Source organism: Diachasma alloeum, unplaced genomic scaffold (genome assembly GCF_001412515.2).
Source record: "Diachasma alloeum isolate Michigan unplaced genomic scaffold, Dall2.0 Dall_scaffold_00962, whole genome shotgun sequence".
NCBI classification, from domain to species: domain Eukaryota; kingdom Metazoa; phylum Arthropoda; class Insecta; order Hymenoptera; family Braconidae; genus Diachasma; species Diachasma alloeum.
Window position 1 is genome coordinate 52,672 of NW_021681079.1, and position 15,251 is coordinate 67,922.

General features: G+C 34.6%; 1 protein-coding gene across 1 annotated transcript; it reads right to left on the reverse strand.

Annotated features, from left to right (window-relative positions):
• Positions 1-2,692: 2,692 nt before the first annotated feature.
• LOC107045500 lies at positions 2,693-7,075 on the reverse strand. The gene is made up of 5 exons (XM_015267802.1): positions 6,858-7,075; positions 6,680-6,779; positions 4,703-4,890; positions 4,574-4,624; positions 2,693-3,208 (listed from the first exon to the last, which is right to left on the reverse strand). Exons 1-5 carry the CDS (start codon positions 6,942-6,944, stop codon positions 3,125-3,127), a joined length of 510 nt encoding a protein of 169 aa, XP_015123288.1. The 5' UTR covers positions 6,945-7,075; the 3' UTR covers positions 2,693-3,124.
• Positions 7,076-15,251: the final 8,176 nt, after the last annotated feature.

Below are 15,251 nucleotides of genomic sequence, written 5' to 3' on the forward strand. Positions count from 1 at the left end.
CCGAGACTGCTTTCAGCAATGTTTAAGGGACCTTCACATACCCCGTCCACCGATAGACGCTCCAAAAATGTTTTTCTTGCTACTCAAAGCCCCTCTAACTAATCGGAAATGATTAAATAATTAATTTGCCAATTACTTAACCACTCTCGTATCTCTACTCTCGTCCGAGACTTGATCCGAGACTGCTTTCAGCAATGTTTAAGGGACCCTCAATTACCCTTTCTACCTACATTGGGTCCACAAAGGATTTTCAACTTATCTAATGCATCCTCAATTTATAAACAAATTGATTTGTGAAGGCATACACAACTCTCGGATGCACTCTCGGACGAGAGTCTTTACTGGAGTTTGGCGCCCTAACCTCCGAAAATCCAAGAGTCGTATGAGTGTCCATTCCGAGTGTCGGAGCTACTCTCGGATAGGTCTCGGACTCATCCGCCAGGGATACTCAAAGAATATCAATAACTAATCAATTTATATATGTTTAATGTTTTGAATTTGTATCGCCTGCGTTCCCTTTTCCCTCTAAACATAACCCCGCGTGATAGAATGGCAGCTAACATTGGGAGATTGTTGGTGGACTCGAAAATAATCACAGACGAAAAATTATGATTTTTCGATGGGAAAAGTGAAAAAAAATCGATGTATATTTCCATTACTTGAAAAAATTGATGTGACCCCCCCCCCCTTAAGGTTATTAGACCCTCTTGATCACTTCGTTCGTCCCTCCCATTTCCTCCTTAACACCGTTTGATCCTTATTATAACTAGTCTCTTCCCGTTGAAAAATGACCGGGGCCATAGGTATCTTATAAGAAGTCCACGGAACATAAACATTCGATGGGCGATAAGTGCCGAGAGTGAAAAGAAAAGGATAAACACAGTACTCAGTAGAAAATCTCTAGTTACATGCTCCCTATAGGGTTCAACTGTCTCGGGTTAAATTCCTACGGAAAACTTTTGTTTATTGCTTAGCAACAGGCGTGGTATTACATAAAAATTATCGATATCATACGCACCACGTGATGTCAAATCCCATGCTCCTATTGGTCAAGATTTGAATGGTGGGGAATAACCCATATAATTTGTAATTGATCTTTTAGTGTCAAGAAAACCTTTTTCAGAATCATATTTCAACACATCTGACATTTTTACAGATATAATTTTGTGATTCGTAGTTTATCTCTTCAATCCATTTTTTTTTCAATGTCAGGAAATATTTCTATCAGATCCAAGTTATTCAATACATGTAAATTGTAGAATACGTGGCAATCTCATTGTCAATCAAGTCATAGTCAAGAAGAACATCGAAAACATATTCCAGTATACTCACAACTCGGTGATGGGCAAGCTNTGGTATGTAGAACGGTCAGTATACCGGTATTAAACTAATATCTACCGAGTATCATACTAGTATCGTACCCGTATATGGTACTGGTATGCCGTACTGGTATAATACTGGTAATATAAGCGTACCTTACCGTATGGCCATACCAGAACGCTTCGTATGCAATACTGTTAACGTACTAGTAACATACCAGTACGTCGTACAGTGGGCGCGGAGTATGATGCCTTCAAAAATACTCGTACCGTACCGCTATTATACTAGTATGTCGTACTCGTACGCCATACTGCTATAATACTTGCAGAATACGCAGGTAGATGGCTGGTACGGTACTGGTACGCATAGTACGCTATACGAACATTATACTAGTATCGTACCAGTTCGTGTGTTATCTGGGACATTTACAAAAAATCATCAATATCTTGATTTTTTTTATTCTCTCTGACTACGCCATAAATACCTTAAGGGGAGACTACTCTGAGTTTTTAAAGTCGCAGGCTATTAGAGTGAAATTTATCATGCATTGACGATCGATTATGTACGTCTAAATACGAATAGTTAGTGCAAAAAAATTGATTGTTTATTGTTTATTTGCCCCGCAGACGCTAAAAAAGTTAAAAATAGTCCAGAGCCTTCAATTTTTGAGCTACAGGGTTTTTTTTTTGAAAATTGAAAAAAAATGTGTACAGTCGTAATTACGAATTATTTTTTTGAAATTCGACTCCTACACAGCTAATTTTGTTTTGTTTAATATGAAAACTTGCGCCATTCATGTAAAATAGGCAGAAAAATTATCCTTCAAATATTTAAAATATATTCTCGATTCTTTCAGAAACATTATTCGGGCTATTTTACATGAATGGTGGAATTTTTTATTTAAAAAGAAACGAAATTAGCTGTGTAGGAGTTGAATTTCAAAAAACTAATTCGTAATTGCTATTGTACACATTTTTTCAAAAATTAAAAAAAAAAAACCTCTGTAGCTCAAAAATTGGAGGCCATGAATTATTTTTAACATTTTTAGCGTCTACGGGGCAAATGAACAATAAACAATCAATTTTTTTACACTAATTATTTGTTTTTAGACATATGTAATCGATCTTCAATGTAAGAAGAATCTCATTCCAACAACCCGTGACTTTTAAAACTCATAGTAGTCTCCCCTTAAAGAGCTTCTTAGAATAATTTTCTCAAAAATGTAAAAAAACAAGTTATCAAATCTGAGTTGATTTCTTACATAGACATCTAATTAGAATTCTCAACTTGACATGGCTCGTTTCACTATCATTTTTCTGCGTAGGGAAGGTTTTTTGGCAAATTAAAAACTATTTTCTTCTAAACTCAACCATATTATCAATATAAGCTTTATTGTAATAACACGAAGAAGACATTTTTATTTCATATGGACTATAAAATATGTCGAGAATTGTGGACGGTTAAATGTGCCAAACATTTCGATAAAACTACCGATCGGATAATGTATCTCTTATTTCTATAAATATGAAAAATATAATTACAAAATATTACAGATCCGTAAGCTACATATATGGAGTAAATCTCAAACCCCTTCGCACTTGTTAACTCTAACGTGAACACCAAAATGACCACCTGTGGACGGATGGCTCTTCTGCAAGGCCATTTTCAGTCTTTGGTCATTTCAATCGATACAGAAATAAGAATAAAAAATGTATATGAAAGATCTATCAAGCAATTTGCATTGTCGTCAGGTATAAAAGTTAGGATACGAAACTAAAATTATGTTATCATCAGGCACGCTCCTTTAAGGCCAGAGTAATTCGATATTCGGAGACTGGAGTTGTTCGAATAGTTTGTAGACAGAGAGTACGCATAACCAGCAGTAGAGCTATAAAAAAGATATTGAACAACTTATTTCAAAGATGCGTTGACAAGAATTTTGACAGGTGACACTGCTCTCCATTACGAAAGTGAAATCAGGGCTCCAATTCTAATTTTACTCTACAGCGAAATATGACAATTACTATTTGATGGATTCTTTCTCACTCCAGCCATCTATTTTTTTCAAATAAGTGGATCTGAATAAATTTAGAAAAAAAATAGACATGGGGAGAAGTTGATCTCCGAGAAAAAAAAGTTTGGAACAAAAAATCACCTCTCACGAACGGGGCCCTCCTGTTACCAAGCGTAGTGTGTGCTCAATACGACTTGAAGCTACAGTTTTCTGGTTTTCATTTTTGTTTGTCTGGTCAAGTTATTCTTTATAGATTTGGAAATAATCAATTTCGATAACAAACGTTCACATTCGCATGGATCGATACCATCCATCGGCCCGTACGTGAGGGGTTAATTGTTCTCGAGGAAGAGAATTACACTTCAATTTGAAAGCTTCTAACTCTCATACGGACCGGTTGGCGGGAAGAATTTGATTTTTTTTAAATTTTAGGTAACATCAAAGACTAAGCCAGAATGTTAGTATTGATGACAAAGCCAAAAATTACTCAAGATGATTTTTTTTCACCGAAGCGTACATCCATCCCATTTCCATTACACCCGGTGGCTTGGCGCAGTGGGTAAGTTCGATGCCTCACATGCGAAAGGTTTCGAGTTCAAATCCCGGCCGGGTAGAATGGTGCGATCTAACCATTCAAAGTCTTGATCATCATCGCAGTATCATCGCACCCTAACCGGGTCGAAGCAATGTAAAATAACGATTAAAAAAAATCCATTTCCATTGATAAATGTTGAATTTGAATTATCATATTACCTCAATTTTTTTTAAGAAAAACAAAAATGTAGAAATGCGTAAAAATGGAATTTTTAAGCTATTTCTAGAGTTGAAACTCTCTTTAAACACCCCCTTTTTTCTTATAATAAAATAAATTATTTGGAAAATTCAGGTAAAAAGCTAAATTTTTTGTTCCAAACTTTTTTTTCTCTAAGGTCAACTTCTCCGGATATCTATTTTTATTTGTAATTCCTTTAGATCCACTTATCTCGATCGCGGATGCTTAACAAAATCTGAAAAAATTCACAGAGAGTACTTTTGATGAGTATTAAACCACTGATTTTTTTTAGATTCTTTGAAGACCTTGAAAAAAATAGGTGGCAGGATTGAGGAAGAATCGGTCATTTGCGTTTTGAAAATTTTCTGAAAATTTTTATATTTACTACAAGAGCCACGAAATGTATTAAGTACTGGAGCAGTGTCAATAACTCATACATTGACGATATTTTAGTCAATTTAACTTACGTTATATGCACCCCACAGCCAAAGAATCATTGTAGGGACAACGACCTCAAGCTGAAATCAAATTATAATCAGTATGATTCGCAAAAACTTCAAGAGTGTATGGTAATGGTTATAAATAATGATACGTACATAAATATAGTAACCGCCTAAGAGCCACAGACCGAAGCAAAATTGGAATAGGAAGGCAAAGAACCAGCATATGAGCCATGGTAACAGAAATCCCCTGACACCTACGTTGATGCCAAATACCATTGAAGAAGCGGAGAATATGAGCGCCACAAAGTAGAATATCAAGAATCCACCTACCCACTGCATTGCTGGATGAAAAAATATAATTTAATATAATTAAATTACATATCTATGCTGAAATTTCTTATCAAGTTTTCTACTAATACGTTGAAAGATGATGTTCATTATACTTCTGAGACTTATTCATTCAATTACTTCAAATAATTTTCAAATATATGCTCATAATAATTTAGAGAATTCATAAGGATTTCTAACGAAAATTCGAACTTTCAATAAGAAAATGAAAACCAAATGAGATTCAGAACATTTACCAACTTCAAGTATGGCTGAAAACACTTATTCCATGATTTTCGTGTCGATTTAACCCAATAACAATGTTGAAAGGCATTAAGGATGCGTGTAAAATGTAATTCAATGGTCTGATGATCAATTAAAACTGAGGAATAGTTATTTGAACCCAACTTTCAAATGATTTTTTTTTAATTCAAGGAATTTCCGATGGAAAACCATGCGAAAATTTGAAAAGTATTTGAACATTTTTTAAGATAGTAAAAGTATATAACAATGAAAGATAAAATTTTCGTTTCATTGCTAGAGGAGTGTGGGGCAATATAGACACTTGGGATAAAATTGACGCTCAAAAAAATTACGAAGAAAATTTTTTTTTTCAAAATTCAAGTTTTGGAAAATTGATTCATTGGGCAATGTGGACACCTGGTAACTCCGTAGAAGATCGACTAGAATAGACGCTCAAAATTTTTTTTTCAAATGTTCAATAATCGAATTTTAAAAAATTGCTTCTTAGCAAAATCCACAACCGAAAAATTATTCAAGGGTGGGATAAAATGGGCACCCGAAAAAGTTGGTCCTAATCAACGTTTTTTTTTATTAATGCATTCAAACCAACAGGTTTGCTCTGCTATATGACCTAATCAACTTTTAATCAAGAAAATTTTCAACAGACATTTTCCAACAGAATCGTATCGGTACCTTTTAATAAGGATAAATTAGAGTTGGAAGAGATATTAACAAATAAATTTCAACTCTATTAACTTTTACATTAAAGTTTGAAATATAGAGTACCTTTGGATTTCCTGTTTTACTATTGTAATAACTTTGAAATTATTGATTTTTTTCAATGAATAATTGCACGCCCTACACAACTGAACTTTTTTCCATTTACGAAATTTATAAGATGGCTACTTTTCTACTTATAAAGGAAATCGCCATAAAACAATGGGGGGGGGGAGGAGAGAGAGGATAAATGCAATGAAAAATTTGGTTCACCACCGCCCACGCTATAAGTCAAAAATGAGTTTGTTTTCAATTTGAAGATAGTAGTCATGACTAGTGTTCCACATATTGAATATTGCTATTGAATCATTTTTATAACCTTCAAATCAAGTCAGAACAGTAAATTTGATCCAATTCAACTCATTATTCATATCTGAGGTCCATATTGCCCCACCCTCTCCTATCTATTGTCAAGTTATCGCATGTTGCTCGTTCGGTTTTAACGTATTATTAATGAATTACAGTTCTACGAGTCCATATCTGATCCTGGAATCTATTACAGAAGCGAAAATGGAACAGAGCAATGTTCCATGTACCCAATTCGGACTTCATTCATTAAACATCATCAATAATGCGAGAAGTATTCTTTGATTTTCTTATATACTCAGTCTATTTTTCTGTTGCACTCTTTACTATTCTATCCAATAGGAATCCCTCCATTAAAAAACCATGCAGCTCAACAGAAAAAAGATTAACTGAGCGATTTTCAGTGCTTTAAATGTCAGTATTAGTAGAATGAATTAACAAGAAAAACGATCTGGTGTTTGTACACAGAATACTTACATCCTCGTATATCTGCTTCAAAAAGAGGGTTATAAAGTTGTGTAGAATCACCTCCAAGCATTTGATAGCATATAAAGGTGATCATAATTGCACTGATAGCCTGGAATTGAAGAGGAAAATTATATTGATCACGATCATTAATGTTCCAGTTATGTTTACAAGCGTTTCTCACACTCACCACCGTGTAACAGGCAATTGCCTTACTGCCAGATTTAATATTGTTGGTCCAGATAATCGGCGACCAACACGACTGTACGATTGTCATTTTGGCAGTGTTTAAGTCTTCTTTTGTTTTTTAAAAATCTTTACAAAAATATTGGGTGAATTTGTATAAATTCTTATAACCACACCCACTTGCTTACAAGCACTAGTTTACTCATCTGCCTACACCTCCCAGGCGTGCCAACGAATGACGGTGTGACGTAGAGTGCAGGTTACGATGTCGATACTGAGATGACTGCTATATCGACTGAAATTAGGCGGTATAATTTGAAAACTTTATATTCAATGGTTTGTTTAAACACTTTAAGGAACTTCTGCAGTAAGTATGTGGGAGTAGAGGGAAATGGACTGCAGTGCTGAAATTTTGAGAATATATTCTTTGATTGATTACAAATATCCTCCCGAAGTCCTAGACGGTGGTGTTAAAAGTTGTGGGTTATTGGAATGAGATTTTTCATACGTTAAAGATCAATTATATAGATCTGAAAACGAGTAATTAGTACAAAAAAAATTTTTTTTATTGTTCGTTTGCCCGAAAACGCTTAAAATGCTAAAAACAATCCAGGGCCCACGTAGGAAATGCCAGTGTTGGAAAAACGGGCCAAGCCTCGCATAAGCCTGGGCTTGCCAAGTCTGGGCGCCTAAGCTTGGACCGAGGTTCGGCCATCCCTGGGGCCCAGGGCTTGAGTCTCGGGGGAAGGGCGGGTAACCGAGCTTTGGTTGACAGATCTGGCCCAGCCTTGGCCGAACATTGGCATGCCGGAGCTCGATAACCAAGCCCCAGCCAGCGGTGGCCCGGAGCTTGGTCATTGGGCTCCAACCGTTGGTGTAATTGTAAGGGTTAAGTCGTAAGGATGAGATGATGAGAATGGAATCATAGGGGTGGAATCATAACGGTAAAATCTGAAGAGTAAAATTGTAAGGGTGTAATCGTAAAAAAATGGTGACATTGTAGGTATTGAAGTCACATGTTACTCGCCAATTATTACGAAAAGAAGAAGAATCGTCATTCAACATTAATCATCATTGTTACAATTATTATTATAATTAATAATAATTATTATTAATTATTGAATTAATTTACCGATTAAACTATAGTTGAATCACTTAATATTTCTATCAACTGAATAATAAAACGTTCAAGTCGAAAAAAACCGAGATGGAATTCATATGGACGATTTAAAGTGCAGGTTGTACGAATTGCGCGGTAGGCTAGTGGGTAGGGCGTCGGGTTAGTACTCGTGAGGTCGGGGGTTCGAGCCCACGTTAGGGTAATATTTTAAATTAACAAAATCAGTTTTTCAGCGCTGCGTTAGAGTTTGGTAGTTAGGGCACTATTAAAACTAAAAATCATCCTAAAAAATGTTAATTATTTGGTTTTTGTTATTATTGATAATTGCCATGAATAGTTTGGCAGTTAGCCCGGCGCCAATCGCATGCCGGTATTGTTTTTTTTTCTCGTTGAACCTGTTACGAATGCTGAGGAGTAATATTGAATTACTTGTATTTCAATCACCCATATCATATTCATGTAATTAAGTCATGTTTAATTGAGCCTGGCCAACGACTGGCAACCAACGCTGGGCCGAGAGCGGCGCCCAGACCTGGCCCGATGTTATCATCCCAGGTTTCAACCAAGTCCGGTGTGGTCCCGGTTGAGGAACGGACCCCGAAGTTCGGCAGCCCAGCCACCGGGCTTGGGCCAAGCTCGGCCCGTTCTTTTTTTCCTGCGTGGGAGCCTCCACTTTTTGAGCTATAAAGGATTTTTTTTTTCAAAATTTTCGGAAAAATATGTGGAATAACAATTACGAGCTATTTTTTTTTAATTCGGCTCCTACATGGCTAAAATTTTTTTGTTGTATTTTTTTATACAAATAGTGAATTTTTTTATATGAAAAAAAACGAAATCAGCTGTGTAGGAGTCGAACTCCAAAAAACCGGCTCATAATTATTGTTCCACACATTTTTTCCGAAAATTTGGAAAAAAAAAATTTATAGCTCAAAAATTGGAGGCTCTGGACTGTTTTTAGCATTTTAAGCGTTTTCGGGCAAACGAATAATAAAAATAATTTTTTTTTGCACTAATTATTCATTTTTAGATCTATATAATCGATCTTCAACNCTCCAAAAAACCGGCTCATAATTATTGTTCCACACATTTTTTCCGAAAATTTGGAAAAAAAAAATTTATAGCTCAAAAATTGGAGGCTCTGGACTGTTTTTAGCATTTTAAGCGTTTTCGGGCAAACGAATAATAAAAATAATTTTTTTTTGCACTAATTATTCATTTTTAGATCTATATAATCGATCTTCAACGTATGAAAAGTCTCACTCCAATAACCCACGACTTTTAAAACTCATAGTCTCCCCTTAAATAATTTTATAATTTAAAGATAAGTTCATCATAATATTTTCACGAATTTGAGATAAAGAAAGAAATTGCTTTCAGAAAGTGAATTGAGAACCTCGATCAACAGGAAACAGGCAGTGAATATTAAGATGCTCCAATGTAGTTTGGGCCACCAGTAAAAAAGGCCCTTCAAGTACGTGTTTTTCTTCATACACTTTTCAAGCGCATTTTGAAATCATCTCGAAACCGTTAGTCATGAAACTTTTTAGTCCACTAGCGCCGAGCCGGCCGCAAGCGGCCGGGCCGTTGATCTTGTGTCTCATTTATGTAATGAGAATTTAACGAATTTGAATGACAATTCCATTTTTGTTAAGTCATAACATGACTTTTAATAGTTTCATTTTCATTCGATTTGCATCTTAATTTATAGTTTTGTCTGATGTTGAGATTACACCTGAAGGACTTTTCGCTGAATATAATGAAATTGAAAAATTCATGATAATCTTTCATGTGCTCATTCTGTTTTCAGTCTACTAAATGACTTGAAATATTTACCATGGAATGCTTTACATGTTTAATAATGCTCTTATTTGATATTGTTCGTTGATATCATCAGAGTATCGAATGACTACAAACTCAGATTTAGCAAATGGAAATGAGAAAAGTACAGAGCAAAAGTAGAAGCCAGGTGTCACTTGATTTTATGAATGGCTTACAATTTTCATACTTCAATTAATTCTCATTTATTACCATTTTTGTTTGATTTTCATCGCTCACGCTTGTTTTGATTGAAAAATAGTGTTGTTTCGTCTGATCGATCTAAACAGGCCCCACTTATCGACCGTGATTCTCAAAAAATTATAGAATCCTGTGAATATCTCATTTTTAATAATATTCGATGACTTTTCATTTATTTGTCATTTCGTGTAATAATTAAAGAAATTATTCATTTTTGTCTCCTTGAATTTTCCGTCCCTGAATGTTTGTTAACGTTCTTTTGGGGCACTTTTGTTTCCTCCATTTTTTTTACTTTCTTCATCCGATTAATTAAATTTTTCCCTCTAGTTCTAGTTGAATTTCTCCACCTTTCGATTGTTTTTTTACAGGCTCTATTATATTTTTCTCGCTCAACTATAAATATTCAATTCAGTTGGTTCTGAAGATTTCTGAATTCTAGGATAAAAATATTTTATGCCACTCATGCCTGAAACCGGCTGGATTACACACTCGACGCTTCGCGTCTCGTGTCTAATTCAGCCGGTTTCAGGCTTCGTGACATAACATTTTGTTCAGTACTTGTTGGGAAATTTCGTCCTTAACGTGTGTGGTTACATCACTCGCCTTCGGCTCATGCTGTAAACCCCACACACGTTAAAGACGATATTGCCCCACACGTGCTGAAATATACTATTGGAGTTTCATGTAGATATTTGAATTTTTCTTTTTAAAATTCCTAGATTCTATTTCAGGTCATTTCTATTCTAGGTCAAAAATTTTGGCTATTTATTCTCTCCCCATGCCAAGTATTTTTTCCAAGTTTACTGGAAGATTGATTGAATGAAAAAATTATAATTCATAATACACAGAGCGTTGGATAAAAATTACCATGAAAATCGGGGCGAAGTTTACTGTACGAATGGTAATCGTGGAGCGAAATGTAATTCGATGAAAAAATACCTGTTTGCGCAGGATATTTTACAATTCGTTCAGTAAAAAAAATATATGTATGGATGCAAAAATTATCCTCCTGTACAGTAAAATTTCCCACACCGGTAGGGTATTTTTCCTTCCGAACGGAAGTTTTGTAATCGCTGAAATTTAAGTTTCCAATTTTTTGTGTTAGGGTAACTAAATAATGTGATTTTTAGATGGTGTCTGAATGTATGTGTGTATATATGTATGTATGTGGTTCTTTTTTTCATGTTTTTCCTCGAAATTTTCTTATAAGGGACGAATCGAATTTCATAAGTTTTTTCATGGTTACAGACTTCAATAAGCTCTGTTCATTGACACCAATTAAAATTTAATCTTTCATACAGATTCCAAAAAATTTATATTTTTCATAAAATGTATTTTTCAAGGATCACTCAAAAAATTGTCATCAGAATGGAATTGGTTATGGCTCAAAAAATTGATAAAGATACTCTCATCATTCTATCAGAATATGGTGGGGTCGCACAATTCATTGTTGAGTCACGCAGCAGATTGTTTATGCGATTTGAAGGAGAAAATCAGCCAGTGTGATTTGAAGAATCATCAGGGATATCAATTAAATCAGGGTTTCAAAAGTGTATGTCAATGTCTTCAAAGTCAAGTTGAGTAATAGTGAGAACTTCATCATTGCTGATCAAGTTACGTAATACCGTTATGAGCTTATTATATAAAAATCTCTATCTCTATTAAACTCAGGTACCAGTCTATTACGTCCCTTATACATATTGATTCATTGTTCCGACTAACTTCTGATAGGACCTGGGTTGAGCGCTGGCTACATCCTGAATTAACCCTGATTAAATCCCGGCCATACACTAATTAAACCTTGATTAAACCTGGACTGAAAACGAATTCGAGTCGTGAGTGGGTCTGAATGTAAAATTATTTGATAGAAAGAAATGATACACAAAATTTTGATGACATTTCAGTTGATAATAGTACTATGACATAAAAAAATAGAAGAAGAGAATAGTGAAATAAGAATTTCAAAAAAGAAAACCCATTCAGAAGTAAATTGCTAATTTGTTAGCAATAATTACTATACTTGTTTATAAAAAAGTACCATTGTCCACTTGTTTTTCTTGCACTCATTTGAAGGTCATGGGGACGAATGGAAGTGGAGTTGTACCAAACGCGTTTGGTAAAAATTATTTTCCTGTTATAGAAAAACTATACGAAACATTGAGCAATCTTTTAGGCTCAGTGGGATTATTTTTGATGGAATGCAAGGTAAATTTTACAGTTTCAGCACAAATTGCCATCACATTGCGTAAATTTTCCTCGGCCAACGGTGAAAAATTCATTATTCGTCTGGCACTTTTTCCCCCGACATAGGATGAAAAAGTACTGAGGTTCGAGTTTTCTCTAACAAATTTCTCCGTGTAGAAAGCCTCATTCATCAAGTTTCATAATCTATTGTATGTTTCATATCATTGAAAGCAAGGTTATGAAGATGATCATTTATTCGAAACTAATTCCATTAATTCTGCTGAAAGAAATGAAGGAAATTTCATGACCCTGAATTTCGCTTTAAAACGAAAAAAAAAATCACTCAAAATTGCCATAACTTTACGAAAAATGAACCGATTCGATTGAGGTTTGATTTGATGAATTCGCCGGCACGTTCTCTACAACGACTGATCATTCGTTTTGTTCAAAATCGAATATACTATTTTTTAAACAATGAAACACATTTTCCAAATACTTTACCATTAGATATCGGTCAAACTACTTGTGCTAAAAAAAACAAAAAAAGAGCGTTTTATACATAAAAAAATCTAGGTGAGACTTGTCGATTTTTTTCAAAATTCTCACTCCAATTATGGCAATTCAAAAAAAAGTGAAAAAATTTTACCAAGCGCTACAGTCCGCCTGGAGCATCCAAATGCTACCCGTAACCGCTCATTTTTTTTTCCGAGCCACACTCTTAGGGAGAAGTAAATTTTTTTTTTAAATGTTCAATTTATTTATAATGAATTTTTTAATTGTACAATAGAGTAATAATGAAATTTATCTTTTTACCATGAACTATCATTTTTAATCTTCTCGGTTTTTCTCTGTAATTAATATTTATGTACCTGTTCAAATCAAATCTCACTAACAGATCATTTTTTTTAACTTTCTGAAATCGAATTAAACAAGTGTACCAGTAAATAAACACCTAAAAAAAAATAATAATTAGTTTGAACACACATAGTTAATAACGATTGTTAAAACAATTGTATTTATTATCATTCAAAATTTATATCCAATGATTAGAGGATTAATCGACATGTTCATTTTTTTAAATCATGATTTTCAAATAACTAGTTCAGTGATTTTAATTATCTTTGTTAAAATTTCCAGTTCAGTATTCAAATCCTAAATATGTTGAAATAATATTTTACCGTCAAGTTCAGACGATTCTCTACAGTAATATTTACTACACATACAGATATTTACAACATATGTACAGATATTTACAAGCTATAGACACGATATGTACAGATACACAGATGGAAGAAAATTTCAATATCATTCATCTGATCGTTTTAACCACAGTTCACAAAATATGCAGAAGTAGTCCATACGCTAGGCCCCCTTCCTCTCTGATTATTTCATTTATTTGTTCATTGTCAACTCCGAGATACGTTATTTATCGTTGCAAGCACATCCTTAATATTCAGTAAGTTGCCACAAATGTAGTATACTCCTATTCCTATTGACTCTTCTACTTTTCAGAGATGGGATCCTCATAGAATTTGATGGGTAACACGATTAGTGGTTCAGGGAGAGAATCTGCAAATAAAAATTTGTTCAATTCGACCAGAGTCCCGGTGGTACTACCTCTGTTCCCATTTTTTCGTTATTATTTTCGTTCCACCAAGACATATCGCGCCCTATTGTTCATTTTGTCGATAACGAATTTCCAGAATTGACTGGAACTCACCAGAGTGAGTCTGCTGCGGGCTACCAAAACAACGCGCGGATCCGCTTTTTGGTACTTCCGAGAAATCCCGATAACTAGTAATGGGATAAAACATAAATATTCCTGAGTAGACAATGAACGAATTAAGAAAATAATCATGTTATTTCGTTTATTTCTCCGTTCCCCGTAGGGAAAATGGGACATTTTTGGTGAGTAGAGGTGCGCGCGATCGGTGGACGATGTCGCAGCGCGCGGCGCTTATAAACAAACAACTCCCGACCTAATTATCCGATTTCAAAAAATCGAAAACGAAATTATTCGTTGCAATGTAGGGAATAATGTTGGTAGGACGTATTTTTACGATAAATATCATGGTTATCCTGAAAACGCCGATTCTGTGCGAAAAGTACCCAAAAATTGTTAATAACAATGGGTGTGCACAACTTTAGGCAAAAAACACTGACGGATTCGGATTCCTAGCCCTCAAAAACATAAAAAAACACCATGAAATCCTCCGGACATACCAGTGCATACAGAAAGGGGGCCTAGCATATGGACTACTTCTGCATATTTTGCGAATTATGATTAAAACGATCAGATGAATGATACTGAAATTTCCTTCCAACTGTGTATCTGTATATATCGTGTCTATATCCTGTGAATATCTGTACAGATGTTGTAAATATCTGTATATGTTGTAAATATTACTGTAGAGAATCTCCTGAACTTGACGGTAAAATATTATTTCAACATATTTAGGATTTGAATACTGAACTGAAGATTTTAACAAAGATAATTAAAATCACTGGACTAGTTATTTAAAAATCATGATTAAAAAAAATAAACATGTTGATTAATCCTCTAATCATTGGATATAAATTTTGAATGATAATAAATACAAGTGCTTTAACAATCGTTATTAACTATGTGTGTTCAAACCAATTATGGTTTTTTTTAGGTGTTTATTTACGGGTACACTTGTTTAATTCGATTTCAGAAAGTTGAAAAAAATGATCTGTTAGTGAGATTCGATTTAAACAGGTACATAAATATTAATTACAGCCCCTGGTGATCCAGGAGCCACGGTACTTGCGTGGCTGTTGCGTGGCTAATAGGATTGTCATTTTCTGGGGCTAAAAAGGGGGAAATGATATCTAAAAACACAATAAACNCTTTAACAATCGTTATTAACTATGTGTGTTCAAACCAATTATGGTTTTTTTTAGGTGTTTATTTACGGGTACACTTGTTTAATTCGATTTCAGAAAGTTGAAAAAAATGATCTGTTAGTGAGATTCGATTTAAACAGGTACATAAATATTAATTACAGCCCCTGGTGATCCAGGAGCCACGGTACTTGCGTGGCTGTTGCGTGGCTA